This window comes from Urocampus carinirostris, chromosome 3, assembly GCF_059441175.1.
Source record: "Urocampus carinirostris isolate Australia breed hairy pipefish chromosome 3, RoL_Ucar_1.0, whole genome shotgun sequence".
In the NCBI taxonomy this organism is placed as follows: Eukaryota; Metazoa; Chordata; class Actinopteri; order Syngnathiformes; family Syngnathidae; genus Urocampus; species Urocampus carinirostris.
The window spans coordinates 49225350-49247753 of NC_142351.1; the positions used below are offsets into that span (position 1 = coordinate 49225350).

The 22404-nt window shown below is 41.2% G+C and overlaps 1 protein-coding gene across 2 annotated transcripts; it reads right to left on the minus strand.

Annotated features, from left to right (window-relative positions):
* Positions 1 to 875: 875 nt before the first annotated feature.
* Positions 876 to 18540, minus strand: actr5 (actin related protein 5). Of its 2 annotated transcripts, none has more exons than XM_088330036.1 (9): positions 18155 to 18540; positions 14547 to 14785; positions 10505 to 10674; positions 10188 to 10405; positions 8060 to 8224; positions 7876 to 7980; positions 5586 to 5725; positions 2359 to 2491; positions 876 to 1519 (listed from the first exon to the last, which is right to left on the minus strand). In XM_088330036.1, exons 1-9 carry the CDS (start codon positions 18521 to 18523, stop codon positions 1196 to 1198), a joined length of 1863 nt encoding a protein of 620 aa, XP_088186162.1. In that variant the 5' UTR covers positions 18524 to 18540; the 3' UTR covers positions 876 to 1195. The 2 variants fall into 2 exon arrangements, with proteins under 2 accessions (XP_088186162.1, XP_088186163.1); XM_088330037.1 differs by having other exon boundaries at positions 1405 to 1519; positions 2348 to 2491.
* Positions 18541 to 22404: the final 3864 nt, after the last annotated feature.

Here is a 22404-nt window from a genome sequence, read left to right on the forward strand (position 1 = left end):
TTGCCTTGCTGTCTTTTAGGGAGTAGAGCTAAAGAGGAGAGATGAAAAAAAAAAAAAAAAAAGACAAACACTTTCTTCAAATATACACCACTCGGTTCCAATATGAAGCAAAAAAAGTTACAATGGTTTTGTTTTCACTTAACAATTATTAATAATAATGTTTTTAAAGAGTGTTTTTTTCTATTTTTAAGGTATTTTTAATTATTTTTCTAATAAAATCGGAAAAAGGATCAATAAAAAAGGCAAAATTGTCTTATCTAGCACATAGATGATTATTTAAAATCGGGGGTCGCCAAACTATACAAACTTGAGGGCTACTGTTTTTATTACTGATGAGTGCAAAGCTACCAGTTTGAAATGCATTTCTAAAAAAGCAACATTTGTTATTAATGTGTTGTTAATGTTATTACGTAATTACCAGCTTGTAATTATTTGAAGTAGGATTAAAAAAAAGCAGAGTCGACCACTAAAACATTGCTTTAAAAGACACTGACATTGACACACATGTCAATGATTCCGCACGCCAGTTAGAAATCAAATGTCCGAGAAAATCACAAAGACTTGTGAGCTGAACCAGTCTGCAGGCTACTCAGTTGCTTTTAGGGGGCTAACTGGTGTGGGCACCAGGTTGGAGATCTTTGGTTAAGATAATTTATTGTACAAGTATTCATTTTTCGAAAAATGAGCAAAACTATCTAGCAATTGTTAGAAAAGTTTGCTTATTTTCAGGATATTACTTCTTCCTGTACAGGACAAAAACAGTAAATTATTGAAAATAAGTAAATTAAACTTGAATTTTCTGTCAACCACAATAACAAATTATTTTATAAGGCATAGGTAACCAAAACATGAAAAGAAGATGGGAGAAAAATATATTCTTTACCAGCATCTAACTTTATTTGCTAATTGATTGGCATATAAATACATATAAAAATACCAAAGGTGCTTCTTTTAATTTTTTTAACAAGTTAGGTGACCACCCCCCAATTGCAACCGCTAATGCCAAGCTACAAGTAAGTGGGCAATGGGTAAGTCTGTTTCAAGTCTTAGGTATGACTTGGCCAAGGATCGAACTCGTGACCTCACAGTCTCGGAACGGGCCCTGAACACTGAGGCCACTGAGCGAGTTCCAAGGACGGTTCTTGATCCAGCACACAAATAAAGTATACCAGCAGTCCCAGTTACCCGTGTCACATCAGGATGGAAGCATGAAAGCCTCAGAAGTGGAGGAGGAGGACAGAGCAGACATAAGCGAGCTAACCGGTCCGGAAGCTTCTGTCGGCATGGTAACGGATGGCTCGGCCTGCCGAGTGGTTGAAGTCTTGTTGATCTTGATGGGGACGAAGATGTTGGAGGCGCAGTGCTCGCTGAGGTACTCGCCTCCTTTATCTTCATAGTCCTGACGGCTGATCCATCCTGATCCTTCTACGCTGCTGCTGCTGCTGCTTGGAGGGTGCTCCAGGGCCCAGTCCCTTGCTCCCAGCCACGCACCCAATGTAGGCTGCCTTGCCATGTTTACCTGAATGGAAAAGAGGGAGAAAACGGATTACGAACCACTCACAGAGAACCTCATTTATGCCACCAAACAATGCAACTTACTATAAAAGGATATGATAATGCCTTTTCTTTATATGTATTATATAGGGAATGATTATTGCACAATTCTTTCATTACACAATTATTGGAACTTAGGCCAGTCTCTAAGCACTACGTTGTGAGTATTTTTGCCTATTTATCCTGATTCATCTTATTCAAAGTCTTTATTACATGTTTACCCTGGATTGCCGTGTCTAATCTCAGTGCATACAATGATTTACAACGCTGATATCAATGACAATATGGGCAATTAGAAAAACATACATTACCTGTCATACCAACGTTAATTTTTATAAAAAATCATAGTTGGAGAAATTTGTATTTGCTCTGTGCCACTGGTCCTTGTTCGCATTAGACAATATAATAATGCCATCTAATGCCCAAATATTACACACTGGGATTTTCATGTATAAGGCTTAAATGTTATACGAGTTTGGAATACGAATTTAAAAAAAAAAAATCAATCGGATTATCTGTCAATGGGACAATTTTTTTTTAGTAATGTGGATGATTGACATCTATATCCGTCAGCAGAACCAAGTTAATGGCAAATGTATTATTATTATTGTACATGAATAAGATACATTTTTAAGATAAGAAAAAGTCTACCTAAAACGGCAATGGGCAAGATTTTTTTTCACTGTGAAAATATTTTGCAATTGCCTGAAAAAAGTTTGCCTGGAAGTGAGATGTTGTGATGGATTAATGAAAAGGGGGAAGGAGCACTGTAAAGACGGAAAAAGAAACGAACCATTGAAATACCTTGAAATAAGACTGGAAGGGCCGGATTGCAAGCAGCTCTCTCTCCATCCTTTCCTTCATCCCTGGATACTGCATGTTTCCTCCAGTCAGGAACACATTACTCACCAGCGCATCCTGCTGTTCGGGAGTGTATCTGAACAAAAACACGAACAAAAACATCATTATAATCCAAACACGGGGGCTTCTCTTTAAGCTTAATTTGTTCCGAGATCATGCTCAAAACTCATATTGCTTGTGTCAGAAGGAGTGATGGGGATCGCGTACCTGTCACTTTATACATTTCCCCATATCTCATATATTTTTGATCATTTCATATGGTGGAATTATGTGGAAAAATGTGGAATTTCGAATATACCGGAAATAGAAAAAAAAATAAAGAAGTCCGATCCAGCCTTGCCCAATTCTGCTCCCATCCAGATCGTCACTGTCACATTAAATCGGATTGATTCTATTACATTACAATGCTGCACCTCATGGCACCTGGCGACAAAAGTGCAAACTAAGATGATAGTTCCACATCTTTTCCAAAATCCTCGGACTTCTTAGTCCGTTTTAATAGAAACTGTTATTACTTTATAAGCTGTCAGAACACTGAGATTTTCAATAACTGTTTAGCTGCTGGCCCAAAAGCGCTAGCCGAGCTAACGCGGAAGAAGCACTGCTACTGTCAACCCCTCTCGCACGCAGGATCGACAATTCTTTGACCCACCAAATCAAGATAAGTCAAGAAACCAGCCACCTCACATAACAATAATGGGGGATTCCATTGTTAGGCATGTTCGCGGTCCAAATACTGCCACTATCACTGCCATCCCGGCGCGACTATTGCAACGACATTAGCAGAGCTCCCAGAATTCCTACGTCAACTTCCGTCAACCGTTTTAAGGCTCATTTTACATGTAGGCTTTAATGACAATCTGAAGTTACAGAGCGTGATTTTATCAAACTATTTTTGTTGCTGCGGAGCGGCAGCAAAACTGTTTTTATCCCATACTCATCATTTAAACATCAAGCATTTTTGTTTAGCAGTCCTGCCAATCTCTGCATAACTCCTTAAGGACTTCCCTGTCAGAGTTGTGATCAATTTTACATTCCACCTATGATCAAATTTTTAGAACTGGTGATTTTAATGTACAGATGGACAACACCTGAGATTTTGTAAAACTTTTAAACTACCTAGATTCTAAACAGCACGTCACATGTTTGACTCACAGCAGAGCACACACTCTTGATCTCGTAGTTACGTATGGCTTGAACGGGAGTGTGTCCTCTGTTGCAAACCTGGCTGTGTCCAATCATTGCTGTGTCTTTTTTAACATCATTACTTGAAATCACCGGTTGGGCACGGTGAGAAGAGTGTGGAAACGTTATCTAGCTCCTAAAGTGGATTCAAATCTTATAGGGCACTCCCGCCGAAGTTGCACCTGCACCTTGTGATTTATTTGTTGATTATTTTTAAAACAAATCTAAAATCCGCACTAAACCACTTAGCTCCACTGGTTACAAAAACAATCATTCGAAAGTCTAAGCCTTCATGGAGAAAAACTATCGTCAAAAACCTCCAAAGACAAATCAGGTTTAATGAGAGTAGATGAAAAAAAAAAATCCAGTACACGGGGAAATATTCTTTCAACAACTCAAAACCTACAATAAAACACTCAAACAAGCAAGGATAACGTAATTCTCAATTCTTATTTCTGACAGTAAAAATAATCCAAAATTACCTTTTTACACCTTAGACCAGGGGTGTCCAAACTACGGCCTGCAGGCCAACTGAGGCCCGCGGGTCAGTTTTTATTGACCCGCAGCAAATTCTGAAAATATAGTTGAATATGGCCCGCACATGGCGCTTTAGCTCAACTCTGTTGCACTTCTCAGTTTTAACACTAGATGGAGCCAGTAACGGAAAAGGTGCTTCTCCACCCGTGGATTTGGGATCCCCTGAACTGGAAAACATTGGAATTGTGTTTTCTTTGCTTATTTAATGAACCTTCTTGTCATTCATTTGAACAGTCATTGAAATTTAAAGTGTATTACTGTGTAACTTATTCTGACACAAAATAGATTGATTGTTAATTCTAAACCCTATCAGTGCAGATAAACGTAAATTTTGCTCCTAAAAATAGGTTAACAACGAAATTAGAGTAGATGACCGGCTATCAAACTGAAAAATAAATAAAACATCCATCCATCCATTATCTGCACTGCTTATCGTGGGGTTGCTGGAGCCCATCTCAGCTGTCTTCGGGCAGTGGGCAGGGGACACCCTGAACTGGTTGCCAGCTCATTCACACCTAGGGACAATTTGGACCTGCCAATTGACCTGACATGCATGTTTTTGGAATGTGGGAGGAAGGCGAAGTGCCCGGAGGAAACCCACACAACCCACGGGGAGAACATGCAAACTCCACACAGGAAGGTTCGATCTCATGACTGTGCCGCACACGCGCTAACCACTGCCCCGCCATGCTGCCCGAAATTAAACATATTTAACAGAGTAAATATTACCACTCCTCAAACCTAGAACAAGTCCAGTAGCTTTTCTTTCCTCTGTCTAACAGCATAGGAGCAACACTCAGGTATTGCTAAGGTTTGTATTAGAGACTGTATCGCTATATACAAAAATGTAATCAACATTTTTCTCTCCTCCTGGCCCTTTCAAAAAATGTTTAAGCCAATGCGCCCCGCGACTCAAAAAGTTTGCCCACCCCTGCCTTAGACCTTCAAACCAGTACCATCTTTTTCATGTGGGGGAGCAAACCCCTACCCCGAAGAACGGCCTGGAAAGGGATGGGCACCGCCAAGCTTAACTTGCCCAAGACACACCACAGGAAGTGGTACGACCTAAGGGGTTAAGAGATCCTTGAAGGTGAAACACGAAATATTTTACAGCATAGTTTATTTTTTGCCTGCCATAGCTAGCATTCGTAAACTTATACAAGCCGATGCAGGCGGTTAGCGGTCTTTAGTGGTAGCCTCTGAGACTGCTCGTGAACAGGATCTTCCATCGTTTGCAAAGGTTTTTTTCCCCAAAAAAACTTGTATATCGTAATTCTCCTGACTGGAGGTGCTTTGTATGAAAAGGTACGTACCATTGTAGCAACTAGTTTTAGTGTCACATTTTTTTACTTTGCATCTTTTTCTCACCTAGGCACCCAAAGAAGGTTCATGTTTTGGATTCATAGATCCATTAAAAATTGTTAGTGAATAAATTAATAAGCACTTACCTTGCCAATACATATTGAAGCGTCTCCATTATACCCATCTGGTCTTCTCCAGTCAACGATGGCTGGAAGAGAATCTCTGGACAGCGGAGGCGTTCCGTGCCCACAAACAGTTGGTGGTATTCTGCCATGTTAAAGGCTGGCTGGAGAAAAGTCATTATTTTAATGAATAGTAATCTAGAGCCGCATTGAACATTTTGAGAATGTGAAATGTCATTAATTAAGATTTTAAACAGAGGGTTTTCACAGGAATCACAGAGAATGAAGGGGAAATTCAGAGGAATAGGCATTTTTTCAAGTTAGCTTTTGGAAAACATATACAGACGCTCCCCTACTTACGACCATTCGACTTACGCAAAACGGTAGATACGATCATCTTTTTGGGGATGTCGAAAAATATCCGGACATGTCTCCAAGTTAGATTTTGTATTGTGTGCACCTCTTTCCGATTACAGGACATTAATGTAGTGCTTCTTTCTGCCGCTACCGGCGTGTGGCGCTGTGAGAAGTCACCTAGCATCCACCCCAGATAAGAAATCCGGATTCTACTACCTAGTTCGTGTAAACATACTGTACTGAATCTCCAGTGTGCTAAGAACTTTGACATTTTTTTTCATAATATCTCGTGCATCCGGCGGCGCAGTGGTTAGCGCGTGTGCAGCACAGTTCTGAGGTCATTGTAAGGGCAGCACGGCAGGGCAGTGGTTAGCGCGTGTGTAGCACAGTTCTGAAGTCATGAGATCGAACCTCCTGTGTTGAGTTTTCATGTTCTCCCCGTGCTTGCGTGGGTTTACTCCGGTTTCCTCCCACATTCCCAAAAAACATGCATGTCAGGTTAATTGGCTGGTCCGAATTGTCCCTAGGTGTGAATAAGCGAGTGAGTTGTCCGTCTCCGTGTGCCCTGCGACTGGCTGGCAACCATTTCAGGGTGTCCCCTGCCTACTGCCCAAAGATACAGTAGTTGGGATGGGCTCAAGCACCCCCGCGACCCTACTGAAGATAAGCGGTGCAGATAATGGATGGATGGAAGGGATTCATTATAGAAAAAAATAGATAACATGTACTTGCATCTTTATCTATTCACGATTGGATATTGTTGTTGCTATTTTAAAAAAGCTTATCCCCATTTATTGGGTCCATTTTTTTTATTTTTTGCCTGAATGGAATGTGTGAAAATTGCCAGAAAAAAAAGAGATAAGCCATTTTGACAATATTAGAAAAAACAGATACATCATTTTCTTTACACAGGTGTCAAGGTATGGGATTCAGGAGCATCAGGTGATACATAAAACATTAAAAAATATTTTTTTCTTCCAGCCCATTAGCCACATTTTCAACCAGATACAGCTCGTGACTCAATGCTTGCCCACCCCTGTTTTAGATGAATAATAACATATATGCTACTTAAAGCGTCAGCATATAATATATGACGACTAGATGTCACTGTGTTGGGTAGTGCAACCAAAAACTAGTGGTACAAAGCACAAGGGATAATACAAACTACGGAGACTCAAAGTGACCAAACCGAACCATTCTTCTTCTCATTTACTCGGCCAACCTTGTCAGATTTCTCCTGCGCACAAGCGTAATGTCATCTCATACAATTTCCAGTATTCTCTCAAGTTATGAAGTAGGTTTATCACATTTGTTATACAGTACATCAAGTATTCATTTATTCCTGGAAAGAAGCTTGTTTACACTAATTCAGTACCTGTAGAACCAAGAAGGCGAACAACCATGTCAGCTCCCTCATGTTATGCAAAATAACTAAGAATGTCTCAACCTAGTACAAGTATTTAAAAATACACATGTTTCATATGATAGTCCATGTGTTTGGTTCATTATTTCAATCAATATTGTTTTTAATTAACAAATTAAGATTTTTACCACTCGGAAAGGCTAAATAATACACACTGTGCCTTAGGACAAGGCGCTAAATAATTAGATAGCTAAAAAGAGTAGGGTATTGTTAAATCCAGCAATTGTCCTGGTGGTACAAAAACTTTTATTTAGTTAAAAAAAACGGATTGATTTAAATACTACACAAAAATACACAAACTATCATGCCAATGTTAATTTTTATAAGTATTCCTAGGTCGAGAAATGTGTATTTCTTTTACATAGTGGAACCCCTAGTTAGAAGTCGCTGCCATGTTTGTCTGGCATTTTGCCGCTACGCTGTGCTCATGGCACTGGTTTTTCGTTCGCATTGGACAATACAGTGCTTTCTAGTGGTCAAATATTACACAAAGTTTAGTTTTTATATTAAAAAGTTGAGGACGCTTAATCGTACCTGGACGACGTTCACATTCGGCCTCATCGACAACGCGTCCTCTGAGAAGTCTGGATACATGCCCATGCCGTCCCCTTCCTCTAGGTGCTGCTCCAAGTCGGACACCTGGTGGAAAAGAGAGAAAGTTGTCAAGTGGAAGGCAGCTGCAAATTCTAAAAAAGGGGAAAAAAAACTTCCGCCTCGCCTCTGTCTTTCCATCAGTGCCGTCGCTATGCAGCAGTTTGTAGCGACCCTGTTCCACAGCCAGCTGCAGTTTGCTGATGTATGACTGAAGTTCCTCGGCTGAGTCCATGTTGAGCTCGACCAGACTTTTGTGGAACTGATCCAAGAACCCTTCTTGCAGTAGCTCCTACATAAAGCAAGGTTTCATGAAGTAGAGAACTATAGACTGTAAATTCCAGACTACAGAGCGCACCCGATTAAAAGCTGCACGCTCAAATTTTGGCTTCTTACAAGACGCACAGTAGTATAAGCCACAGTCTTGAACAGCCATAATAAAGGAACTAATTCTCATCCATTTCTTACATTTTAAGGCCAGCGCATACCAAGTGCCATTTTTAGCTTTGTAGTTTTAAAATTCTGCTCCGATTTTTTTTATGTCGCATGCTTTTGAATCTCTTGACCATTTAAGATGGCGATACAAAGATGAGCACATTCTTACTAATGCGCTCAAGAAAATGAGGCACTGATTACACAATAAAATTTGAGCCCCATATTTGTAGATCTCGTGTCTCCAACCTTTTATTACTCGTTAGCAAAAAGGGGGACCCAGTTTTATATGCATTTCTAAAGTAACGACTTATCATATTATTACTATGTTGTTACTATATTAAGAGGTTAATTATGGGAAGTGGGGTTAACTAGACTGAGTCAACAATTAAAAACACTGGAAAATCAGAATGATCCAGCACGGGTGAGCTATTTTCAGAACAAGTCTGCATGGACCTCAGCTGTCCTCAGAGGGTACCACGTTGGAGACACCTATGTCTACCGTGTTATTTTCGATTGTTCTCGATTGTTCTCAGCTCAGGGATGCTGCTGGAAATGTGAATTTCCCTTCGGGGATGAACAAAGTATCTATCTATCTATCTATCTATCTAGACAGAGCCAGGGCAACCTTACTGTGGAGAATAGTGCCAAATTACAACATAGATATGTCTTTTTGTTTTGCTGTCCTTGGTGATTGCTGCTGTAATGGAACAAATTGTGTTTTTTTTTTTTTTTCGTTCTTTGAGGATTAAAAGGAAACCTCTGCAACTTGACATTGACACAGATGATACGGAATGAGAAAACACTATTTCGATGGATAACTTCCACTGCTGTTCAGTTTGTATGTATACATTGAGGATTTGATTTAAGGGTGAAAATGTTGAAATGTCGTTCGTATGTTGGAGATTGAATAAATTATTGTCAAACCTCCTGTTTTGCTCCAGCCTCCTGCTATGCATTATATGAACAATGCTGGGAAAAACATGGACCGATTTCTATCAAAAGTCATCATAAATGTTTCCAGACATCACAGCTGTATTTTGTAATTAGAGCGCATGCATTGTGAAAAATGTATACGTTTCTGCAAAATACTCATTCCTGAGAAAAACCGCTGTTTCAAGCAGAACTTTCACTTTGGTGTTTTTTTTTTGCATTTGTGATACATTTAAAATTTAAACAATGCTTTCCATGAACACAAGGGCACTTTGCTCGCAGAATAATATTTTATTGCAAGAACACTGAATTTATGCATAAATGATGCATGAACTTTGCAAGAACTTTTCATTCACCGATTTCTCTGGTGACGTGATCACATGATTTCGGTCACCATGGCGATCGCATTCCCTCAGCAAGCACGAAACATCATACCTCCCTGACCAGACGATAAGAATGGGACTTAGTCATCTTTTTTAGAAGAAGAAATCTCTGTTGCAGATCTGTTGCCTATTTATCCATGCCTTGTGAGTCTCACCACACTCCTTCAGTGTGCCTACTTGCTACGTGAGCTTCCTACTTCCTACCTTCACACTTATTCACCGGAAAAAAGAAATGGGGGTTTCCTCGATGTGTGGACAAAGATCCAATGAGACCCACTCATTCCATCGACTGGTTATTCATCGTACTGAAATTATTCTCAGAGGCACGATAATTACCAAGCAGAAGCACCAAACTTTTTACAATAGTTCTTTGAAATAAAACAAAACGTATTTTTACATTTTACCGCTAAGGACAATGCTTCTGAAAATGTGTACGTTGTGGCATTGAATAGTTGGTTATTTTGGGGCACTGAAATCGGACCACTTGAGGAGTAAGCTGTTTCCAACCTGTATAGCCATAAGTCTGTCGAGCCTCTCTTGGTCCAGATGTAGCTTTTCACCACGCCGTCGAGCATTAACCTCTTGAAGTCGCCTCAGCTGCTGTGCTCTCTTCTCTTGTTTCTCCTCCACACTCACGCAGCCACCGGGCAACTTGCCCGAGAAGGGAAGTTGCATTCTGTGAACCTCACGTTCATAAAACTCCGGGCTGCGCCACTTTTCCAACTCTGCAGACAAGCACAGGGGAAAAAGAAACAACTCATCAATGATTAGCTTTGAATTTAAGGTATGAATTTGCAGCATAAATTTCCTTCATTCCAATGCACCTTCTTGGTAATCCACAGCAGTGTAGCTGTGCTCATGCAGCAGTTCTTCCATGCGGCTGAGTGTGATGCCAGCCAGGTGTCCTGGATATTTGAGTTGGAGGAGCCTCTGCAGGTAGGCAGCCGCCTGGCCCCCTGCCACGTTCACACGCTTACAATTTGTAGCGTCCAACCTTTATGGGATAGCATGACAATTTAAGAGCGACATTACAACCAGAGTTCCTACACCTTTTTCATAACTAAATTCAAGCACTTCTTAAAGACTTTCAAAGCCAATTTTCCACTTTTTCATAGCTAAATTCAAGCACTTCTTAAAGACTTTCAAAGCCAATTTTCCACTATTCCAGTACCACTAAAAGAGGAAATCTGGTGCGAATCATGTATTTTGCAGAACAACAAATATATCTGCGATTTACATATGCGATTTTTAATCTTGCGTGTGCATTTATCAAGACATATGATTTTTAGATCTTGAGTAAATCTTGAATGTGTTTGTTTTTGAGACAAATATTTCTCCATTTAGGTGTTGGGTAAAATGACAGTAAAAAAGCTTACATTTTCAGTTTTAGGAAGTTCTTCCCATTACAATTTACAATTGGGAAACGCTAAATATCCATAATTGATTCAAAACTCTTGCATTAATACATATTGCACAGTACCCTGTTTAAGTGTAGCATGCACTTGCCCTGCTGTTAAACACAAGGAAAAAGGAAAGCAATAGCAAATAAAAGCCACCAGAGAGCAGTGTTGGCGACATTTTGAAAAGACTTGTTAAAAAAAATGGCAACATTTTCAAGCATTTACAAGCACTTTTCAATCTTTGAAAACATAACAATAAAATGTAAGCCTTTACAAGGAACCCTGTAGTGTAGAATATTGGGCATACTCACTGATGAAAATGTGAGGAAAAATACAACACATACAAATCATTAGAAAATGAATATAATTTCTATAAAAGTATCCATAAATGATTAATAAAACCTAACCTCCGCGTCAAACTCATGGCCCGCATGCCAAATGTGGCCCGCCACATCATTTTATGTGGCTCGCAAAACCTTAAAATGTCTGAGCATCTCACTAAACTAGAGAGATCCAGCCCCCGGGTACTGAAGCCCAAACCAGCCAGACCAATTAACTTGATTTGAGTGATCGAGCCCGAAGCAAACCCATATTTTCATATTTTATACGTGAGGACTCGGGAGGAGGAAAGATGATTTCGGCCGACCAATAACTACATTTTTCACAATGCCTGTCGACTAGGGTATCCGAGAAGTGATGGCTCAGCGCCACTCTACGCCAATATTTCCACACCAATGCTAATGCTAATGAGTGGAATACAGCAATAAATTATAATAAAAACATGTCCAAGAGGATTTTGTTGTTTTGTTATACAGTGATACCTCTGCATACGAGGCTAATTTGTTCACCAAGAGCTGCTGATAAGAAATAACTGCAAACCAACAAATTTGTTCCCGGCCTCTGAAAAGCATCTAAGTTAACCCTAAATACATCAAAAACACATCTTCCCGATATCTAAAAACACATTCTGATAGTAGTTGAACATAAAAATACAGTTATAAGCAATGTTCCCTCTAATTTTCCACGGGTCTGAGCGTTCACACAAAGTCGGTGAGCAGCGCTTAAAACAACAGTGAGCAACCATAATCTTAAGTGTGGCAAGATAATTAATTATCAAACATTGTCCAAAACTTGACATCAAGTTACATTTTGCCGAGTTTACGGCAATGCAAAATTATTTTTCTATTTTGAATGAATTGACTCGTGTACTATTGCAAAGGTCGTTTGTTCTTACAATTCTTTCACAAGATATCCATTTCTTTTTATTTCCTGATATATCTCATCAGCTACACCGCTTATCCTCAGTAGGGTCGCGGGGTTGCTGGAGCCCATCCCAGCAATCATCGGGCAGTGGGCATGGGACACCCTGAACTGGTTGCCAGCCAATCGCAGGGCACACGGAGACAGACAACTCACTCGCTCATTCACACCTAGGGACAATTTGGACCGGCCAATTCACCTGAAATGCATGTTTTTGGAATGTGGGAGGAAACCGGAGTGCCCGGAGGAAACCCACGCAAGCACGGGGAGAACATACAAACTCCGCACAGGAAGTCTGGAGCTGGATTTGAACCCACGCAGGAGGTTCCCAAGACATGAACTGTGCCGCACATGCGCTAACCACTGCGCCGCCGTGCTGCCTTCCTGATATATTTTGTCGCATAATATTAACACTTTTGGAGGCTTGTTTAGTCGGTTGCAAGATACGGAACTGTACTTAATCAAATTTTTTGGTGGAAGTACAATGTTGGCAACAAGTTTCACTTGATATAATTGGAAATTATTTGAATGCAACACAAACTTTTTCTTCTTTTTTCCGTGTTTTTTTCCACTTTTTTTTGTTCTCTATTTACTTTTTTCCTACATTTCTTTTTCTTTTTTTGTCTTTTTTTCTAAATGTTTCCTTCTTTTTTTCTCCTCCTTTTGTTTCTTTTTTTCTCAGCTTTTTACTACTTTTTCATTTTGGTATTTTTTTCTTTTTTGTTCTATTCCCCCCTTTTTTAAGTCATGTTGTGCATAATTTTACATAATATGTGGTCATGTTGGGATTAAAGAAGCAAAAACAACCTGAAGAGCCGTTTGGGACCCGAAAGAGACGGTTTCTTTTAGTGAGCCGAGCCGAAGAAGCCAGTTCTCGACAAACTCTACTAACTTTACTCAACTTCGTTCTACTTTCAGATTCAGATTTACTTCAGTGTCATTCGTGTACACGTGTATACAGAACGAAATGTCGATACATCTGACCCGCACAGTTTCTTTGAACGTCAGCCGGGATAGATAAGATTAACCATGTCTTCGTCAGAATTTTAGCGCAGCAGTTAGTCATCTCGCGGTTCGATGCCACTTCCAGTTGTTAAATGGTCCAATTTATTGTCCAGAGAGCGAACGTTGGAGAGGAAAATGGATGGGAGAGGCGTTTTGCAGGGTTTAGCCTTTAGCCTAGCTGTTAGCCCGGCCCGACAACCTCGCTTCCTCGTCCGTTGGTCACGCCGCTGTCTTGCCACTCTGCTTCGCTGCTTTGTAGGCCGCTGGGTCTTGTTGACATAGCAGTCCGTGGCTAATAAACACTCCCGAGTGGTCATAGCACCGAGCGCTTGATGTCTGGATGATCGCATATCCAGCAAAAAAAAACTGCGATCGCATCTTAATCTGCAGTTCGAGCCGCCTTTGGGCGCCATCAAAACTGAGTCGAAGACTGGGTCTTATGGCCGACGTGTAAAAAACTGTTGCGAGCCGATATAGCCGCAGCCGAACAGGGGCGCCGCCATGTACTTCGACTCGACTTCAAAATACCGCATTTGGGACACAACGTCAGGGGAACCCGTGTATTTTTACCTTCACGCACTGTAACTTTGACTTAAGTCGCTTCTTAATTAGTAATTTTGAGCCCTCATTTTTGTGCGCTGGCTAGATTTTCTTGAGCGCTGAGAATGTGCGAGCGGTGTGCAATTGCGCATGCGCGCAGCTTAGAGGGAACACTGGTTATAAGATAAATAAAATGATAGTAAAAGAACTTTAAAGCGCAGGAGTCACGTGGTAACGAGTGGAAATTCTCATAGCTTGGATTTTTTGCCATATATTAGGAACAATTTTGGGTGGAAAGACATTGTATCTCAAATTTCCCATAGCTTGAATGTAAAGGTATCACTGTATTTAATCTATCACATTAAACTGTATAACACGACCCTAGTGAGGATAGGCTGTGCAGGTAATGGTTGGATGGATTTTACTGTACTGTAGGGACATGTTTTCAATGCAACTGAAGTTTGTGACTTGACTAATGAATACAATCAAAGTTACTTTAGATGAAGAAGTAGTTACAATTATTTAACATAGCAACTACATTCAGTTACATTTACGAGTTCCATCAGACCCTTTGAGGAAAGCCATTACGCTGATGTGGCCCTCGGTGAAAATGAGTCCGACACCCCTGACTTAGGACAACAAACTGAGGTCGGAGCCTCACCTGCCGTTTAGAATGGGCAGGATGTGCGAGCACTGGTACCCGGATGACAAAACGATACCGGTCTGCGGTGGCTGCAGGTTCAACTGATTGTTGCTGTGATGGAAACTGTACAAGGCGTCAACTCCGTAAGAGACGTATGGGACGCCGTAGCACTCGAACAGCAACTCTGACATCATCTGGCGGCAGTGAAGAGGATTGCAGGGCGCTTCAGTCAGCACGATGGGATTCTCCACGCGGCCCTTAAATGCAATACATACGAAATTAGAAGAAGAAAAAAAACTCTGACGATGAGTGGGAATAAATAAAATTCAAGTGTCATCGCTTCATTCATCTCTTTATTTATCTAGAGTTCACAATGTGGAAAGATTTAAAGGTGGGGTGTGTTGTTTGAGGTGTCTTTAAAAAGTTGAAAGTAGAATCTTTTCTTCACGAACAATCCCCAACTGAGTTCAAAGAGCCTCTATAATTTTTCCACAGCGCCCATCTTCTTTACATTACTTTTATCAGACCTGTTCATGACTCGCAACACATTTGGAAGCAGGAAAGGGGGCTCATGCTCATCGTTTTTAGTTAATAGAATAGAACAGAATAGAATATACCTTTATTGTCATTGTTACAAAATGGGTTAACATATTGTGACAACGAAATTGGGCATGACACTCCAGTTTTACACATTCACAGTGAGGTATGAGACAAGAAGATAAAGGAACAGAGAAGATAAGGTTATAAAACAAGGGGGATAAGGCTATAGTTATAATTTACATGGTATTTACACAATAAATGTCGGCATGTGGGATGTTACATACAGTGTTGTCGTGATACCGTTGGTATCGTAAGGGTTGTGCAATATTGCATTTGGTGCAAAGTCATCATAGTGCAAAAATAGTCAGCATATGCATTGGTGCAAACATAGACAACATAGTGCAGAAAAAAGGAAATGGTCAGACATTGTGCAAGGTGAGCAGTAAACGTAGTGCAGCCGACATGTGCAAGAACATAGACATGAGTACCATTATATTCGTATGAGGTAGTGTTGGCACAAGTTTTCAGTTTTTTTGTGCGGTGTCTGTTTTGAGCAGTGAACAAACATAGTGCAGACAGCATGTACGTGAGTACCATTTTACAATCGTGTGAGGTAGTTTTTTGCAACAGTTTTCAGTTTTTTTTGTGCGGTGTCTGTTTAGGGTGGTAATGGCTGTGGGGAAGAAACTGTCTCTGAGTCTGTTTGTTTTTGCTTTGTGTGACCTGTAGCGCTTGCCGGAAGGCAGCAGGTCGAAGAGGTGGTGGCCAGGGTGGGAAAAGTCCATGATGATGTTTTCTGCTCTGCTGAGGTAGCGAGAGCAGGCAATGTCCTCCAGACTGGGCAGAGAGCAGCCGACGATTCTCTGGGCTGTTTTGATGATCCTCTGGAGCTTTTTCCTGTCTGCTGCTGTGCACCCAGCATACCACACCGTGATGCAGTATGTTAGGATGCTCTCCACTGTGGCTTTGTAGAAGGACACCTGCAGCTGCTGTTTTAGGTTATTTTTCCTGAGCAATCTCAGGAAGTGCAGTCGCTGCTGGGCCTTCCCTACCACCGCTCTGGTGTTTGCAGACCAGGAGAGGTCGTCGGATATGTGCACACCCAGAAATTTGAAGGAGTGGACTCTCTCTACACAGTCTCCTTTTATGGTGAGTGGTGCTGGATTCCTGCCATTCCTTCTGAAATCCAGAATCAGTTCTTTTGTTTTTGTGGTGTTCAATATGAGGTGGTTTTCCGAACACCACGTTGAAAGTGACTCCACCTCATCCCTGTATGCCGCCTCGTCCCCTTCAGAGATGAGGCCGATCAAGGTGGTATCGTCAGCGAACTTAATTATAGTGTTTGTGGGGTGGGTCGGTGAGCAGTCGGAGCTGTAGAGGGTGAAAAGCAGGGGGCTCAGTGCACAACCTTGGGGGGAGCCAGTGTTCAGTGTTAGGGTGGGAGAGACGTGGGTACCGAGTTTTACCGACTGTGGGCGGTTGGAGAGGAAGTCCATTATCCAGTGGCAGATGGAGGGAGAGAGTCCTAGGTGTGCGAGTTTCTCCACCAGGATCTCCGGGATAATGGTGTTGAAGGCTGAGCTGAAGTCCAGAAAGAGCATTCTGACGTAGCTCCCCCGGTGGTCCAGGTGTTTCAGCACGGTGTGAAGTGCTGTGTTTATGGCGTCGTCAGTGGAGCGGTTTGCCCTGTAGGCAAACTGGTGGGGGTCCAGTGTGAGTGGCAGGGAGTTTTTGATGTGCCGGGACACTAACCTCTCGAAGCACTTCATGACCACAGGCGTAAGAGCTACAGGCCTATAGTCGTTGAGGCTTTCCACTGCTGACTTTTTGGGGATGGGAATGATGGTGGAGGTTTTGAGGCAAGGTGGGACGGCCGCCTGTGACAGGGACCGGTTGAAGATGGTGGTGAAGACCCCAGCCAGCGGATCGGAACAGTCCCTGAGTACCCTCCCTGGTACTCCATCCGGGCCAGTTGCCTTCCTGGGGTTTATGGTATTCAGCGCACGCCTAACTTCGTGCTCCTGAAATGTGAGGGAGTTGCTGCTGGTTGTTGGTGGGTGTGATGTGGCTGTTTGTTGCCTTCCAGCTTCAAAGCGAGCGAAGAACTGATTAAGGTCCTCAGCTAGTGAAGCCTCAGCCTCAACAGTTGCCAGGTTGTGGCCTCTGAAGTTGGTGATGTGTTTATGTAATTAGGTAAAAGTTTAAAAAAAAAAAGACAATTTCAAATACAGTCCAAATGCCAACCTAAACCCTGAAAAGGACGAAAAATATTTATTCGAGCGCATCTAAGAAATGCACATACTCGCATTTGCCAAATAAGCAGGGTGACAGAGGCTGCGATGATGATTTTAGCCAAAAGATTGCGTTAGTAAGTAGAACAATGTTAAATCCCAGAGAGCAAGTTTAATAAATAGATCAATGTAAATTTTGTTTGCAAAACATGAAACAATTGTGCATTTTTGGGCTATTGTTTAAAGAATTCTGGTGTGAATTTGTAATTTAATGTAATGCTTGGAATATGCCAGAAATACTTTAAAAACAGACTGAGATCTAGACAGAAACAACAATTGCTGGATTGCTATTTTATGTGTTGAGCTACCGAACCGGCACAAGTGGAAAAGCGTGCCAAGAGATTTAAATGACTTTTCACATTCTATCATTTTCATTTGGTTGTTGTTGTTTTTAACTGTTGTTGGCCAACAAAGCTTTGAACTATCTTCATCTTTGGTGTTTCTTTAGCCTTATCTAGACTATGTGGTAAATTTATGAACATTAGTGTACCCACAGGGCAGTTATAGGTGATTTAATGAGGGTTCGGTTGCGTTTAATGACCTCCGAACGGATTAATCCCGTTCCCTTCAATAGGAAACCGTTTTTCGTTTTACTATGGTGTCGTTCAACGTCACTGCTAGAACCAAGTAAATTTGTAAGTAGAGGTACCATGCCCTGTACAAAATTTGTTAAACGCTGCACGCAATTTGAAATGGTTAAAAATATGGAATACGTGGAAAACGTATAGTTCGAGAGGGATGTGACTTGGTAAAACCTAAATCAATCAATTTCAGCCAAAGTGCTGACAAAACTACCTCCGACGAGATGTCCATATGAGTGAAAACGTGGTCGAAAATGAGCTCCTGGATCTCGAAGTTGACGACGACATTGCGGTCGAACGGACTTTTGAGCAGCCAACGCAGAGGCTCCAAATTCGGAATGTCGTTCCCAATTTGGGTCTCACTGCGGGCTGCTCCGCGGCTGCGTGCCGTTAACGAGCGAAAGCTCAGCCGCGGACAGTCCAGGTACGCTGCGGCCCAGTCAGCCCTGGTCTGGAAGGAGCCGTTGTCGATCACTATCGGGGTCCCGCCTGAAGCCGCCACCGGCTCCAAAATGGGATCAGGAGAACTTTTGCAGTCTCGAAATGAGAAAATTTGGCATAATGGTTGTTGTTGGGCAGCCATTTTAAAAGGGTGTCACATGAAAATAGATCCGAGTGGGAAAAAATAATGACTAAATAAGCGAGCTGTAAGATACCCGTTGTGAACTGTATGTGCTTTCTAAAAGTTCATCATTTGGACAAACCCAAGAAAAAGCATTGTTTGGTTTTCATCATTTTTTTATTTACCTGAGTATTATTTAACTAGAGGACTTTTCCATTCTTTCACTTTATTTTCTACAATACTATAAATTAAGAATCCGTGTCACTCATTATAATGGACATTGTGTGTCATTTAGCGCCTTCTAGAACTTTTATTTGTTAAAAAGGTAACACAGAAGTGCATTTTTTCATTTTCGTAGGTTGAGAAATTTGTTTTTATTCCACACAACACGTGTCTCATCAAAAGGGAGCGGCTGTGTTTGTCCTTGTCTCTCTGCCACAGGTACCCTTAAAACAACTACATTTTAAGAATTCTTCTTTTCAAAGTTTTTTTCTTTCTTTTTCCTCTTTCTTTTTTCAATTCTTCTCTTCTTTTTTTCTTTTTCGTCTCTCTTTTCCTGCCTTTTTGTTATCTTTCCCGTTCCTTCTTCTTTTTACTTCGTTATCCTTAGGTTTTCTGTCTTTCTTCTTTTTCAAATTTTCCATTTTTTTTCCTCCTTCGTTTTTTTGTTCATCATTTTTCATTTGCTTCTTTTTTTTATCCATTTTTGTTTCACTTGTCTTTGTTTTTCTTTGCAAAATGCTCGAGACAAATATGAGAATAAATGTTGGGGTTTGTTCATTTTGAGTCTCTGTAGTTTAAATTCGTAGTTTTGCTTTTTATGAAAACAATAATATAATAGTTCAATTCATTTGGTCAGCTCAGAGAAATTCAGAGCAGAGCGTTGGCCACATGACATATTTACAGCACCTGGTCTTTCCAGGTAGTCTCCCATCCAAGTACTAACCAGGCCCAACCCTGCTTAGTTTCTTAAGACCGGGCATCCTGAGGGTGGTATGACTGTAAACAGGTCAGACGTTTTTCAGTTGTAAAATATTACACAGCCTCTCAAGCATTTTATTTGCTATTCTACAATCTAACATGTCAAAACTATAAAATGTCAACTAGAAAGCAGGATTACAGTACAGTCTCAGAAAGTTTGCATATTGCGATAAAGTTCTTTATTTTCTGTAGAGGAATTAAAAAACATGAATGTCCTGCATTCAGAATTGTGTTACGATCAACTGAAATATAGCACGTTGTATGATTCTATAATTCCTAGTTATGACTATACATTTTCATCATTCAGTTATTTTGAGACGAGTTATTTGAGTTTACGCCATAATAATAATAATAATAATAATTTCCTTGTATTGTCATTCTGTGTAACAATGTACACAGAACGAAATGTCGATTGCACCTGACCCGTTGTAGCGAGCCGATGCAGCCGCAGCCAACAGAGGGCGCCGCCGACCACTTTTTAAGTCTTAGGAATGACTCGGCCGGGGCGCGAACCACCGACCTCCCAGTCTCAAAGCGGGCGCCTTACCATCTAGGCTACTGAGCTGGTATAATCAACATTAGTCGAATAATAAAAGGCTTGCTATGTCACAGTTAATTCATAATGAATCTAGAATTTATGACATTTTTGTTATTTTAAATGCTATATGAAAAAACTATCACAATAATGTGATTTTCTCAGAAAGTCCTGTACATGCATTGCTTTTCCAATACCATAATGCTTTTTACTATTTTATACTGTGAGATTCAAATCGACCACATTTGTGGAGTTTTTTGTTTTTTGCAAAGTGTCCTAAAAATGACGTTTCTACAGTACACATCTAGGCTTTCAGCAGAGTCAAAATCTTAAAATGGTTAGGTCTTCTCTCTTGCTGACTTTTTAAAAATTATACACCTGTCATCGTTCCTCTTTGTTTTTCTGCCTTTCTAAGTGCCGCACGTCTTAAGGATGTACTGCTGCTGTCCTTCATGGTCCAATTTTCAACCCCAAATTTTTGAATTGTTGGACACCTTTAAACATTTTCCTGTCAACTCCTAAAAGTAACCGTCAATGTGGAAAATTGTTGGTCAATGTCGCCTCTGCAGCCACAGAAATATGAAAGATGTACATGTTATACAGTGTTGTTTAACTTAGATTTCGTTAAAAAAGACAGGCTTTATGTGGCGCGAAGCATTTTGCTTCTGCCTATCTTGCGCAGCCCGCATAACCAGCTCCACGTCAACACCACATGATGTCCCCGAGCGCTGTCAGTCCCAGGGAACCAAACGCACAGCAGGGCTCGGGTCTTCCCAAATCACCTTTCCTCCTCCCGAATCCTCCAAAATAAGATATGAAATTTCCGGTTTTCTCTGGGCTTCGTCCTTCTAAATCAGGTTAGTTTGTTGGGCTTCGGAGTTGTCTGATCATTTTAAATGATGTCAGGGCGGCAGTGGTGTAAGGGCGGCAGTGGCTCAGGAGGTAGAGCGCTCGTCTTGGGACATCGGAGTTCGAATCCAGGCTCCTCCATGTTACATGTCAAAGTGTCCTTGGGTAAGACACTGAACCCCTAATACCCCCAGTAAGCAGGTTAGCGCCTTACATGGCTGCACGGCCGCTATCGGGAAATGTAAAGCACAAGCTTTGGGAAGTCTTGACTTGAAAAGCGCTATATAAATGCAGATCATTACATTTATACCAGCTCGGTAGCCTAGATGGTAGGGCGCCCGCTCCGAGACTGGGAGGTTGCTGGTCCAAGCCTCGGCCGGGTCATACCTAAGACTTACAACATTGGTACTCATTGCCTCCCTGCTTGGTGCTCGGCATTAAGGGTTGGAATTGGGGGGTTTGGTCACCTAATGACTCCGAACACAGCAGTTGGGTCTAAAATGGCGGCGCCCTGTTTGGCTGCGGCTGCATCGGCTTTGTCCCAAAATTATAATCATGTACAAATTATAATCATGTATGAGAAAGGATCTTTTCTAAACACAACACATTTATTCACAAACAATGGTGTAAAAAGATTTTCATGTTTGGGACTGAGTGTGTTAAATGGTTTATTTCAACAATTGTATCAAGGCGGTTTTACACCTGAACCAATTCATCATGCTATACCAACTTAACACTGCCTTCTAGCAGTTGGAAAGAGCATTTGTTTGATTAAAAAAAAAATCATAACTTTTGATAGAAATCAAACTATAAATGACATTGCTTCTTTTTTTGCCATACTCAGAAATTTATGGCATAAATCAATTTATTTGGACTCATAAATAGCATTGTGCCCTTTGTAGTCATTGAACCAGTTCACCCTTAGCATGTTAGGAGTAACAAGAATTCCCTGCAATACGTAAAGCTAACAGCGTTATTCGCATTTATTTTCTTGAAAAGTGCCGTCATGTGAGGGTAAAGGATGAAAGATGATGAAGCCAGAAAAAGTGTGTGTGTGTGTTGTGTTTGTTTGCGTGTGATCTGTGTGTGACTGTGTGTGTGTGTGTTGGAGGGATACTGTATGATAGTGTGTCACCAAAACATGAGCACAGTTCACTGCTCAGGCACAAAGCTCTAAGTGACTGCTGCACCCCCCATCTCTCCTTCCTGATGCTAATAAGCAGATCTGGGTCAACTCACCCTCTCAAACTCAAACACACACACATAAACACGCGCACGAGGACAAACTGACTTGACCAATAGATGCATATGTACACAAAACATGCTTACCATTTTCTATGTGTCATTATCTGTCACGCACGCACACACTTGTACTATCAGGGTACACCCCCTCAAGGATATGACAAAAGTGCCCATGCTGCTTTTGCAGCTTGGCACTCTTCGATGCCTCCATTTTGAAAAGCACAGAAGGACAGTCAACAGTGGGCACTGCAGGGATGAGCAAGAGCTGCACGATACGAATGAGTCCACATTTTAG

Coding starts and splice junctions, on each gene's coding strand:
- actr5 (XM_088330036.1), bottom strand. CDS start 18,523: ATGGCTGCCCAACAACAACCATTATGCCAAATTTTCTCATTTCGAGAC. Junction 5,726..7,875: donor CGAATGTGAACGTCGTCCAG/GTACGATTAAGC, acceptor ACTTTTCTCCAG/CCAGCCTTTAACATGGCAGA. Junction 2,492..5,585: donor CTTCAATATGTATTGGCAAG/GTAAGTGCTTAT, acceptor GTTTTTGTTCAG/ATACACTCCCGAACAGCAGG.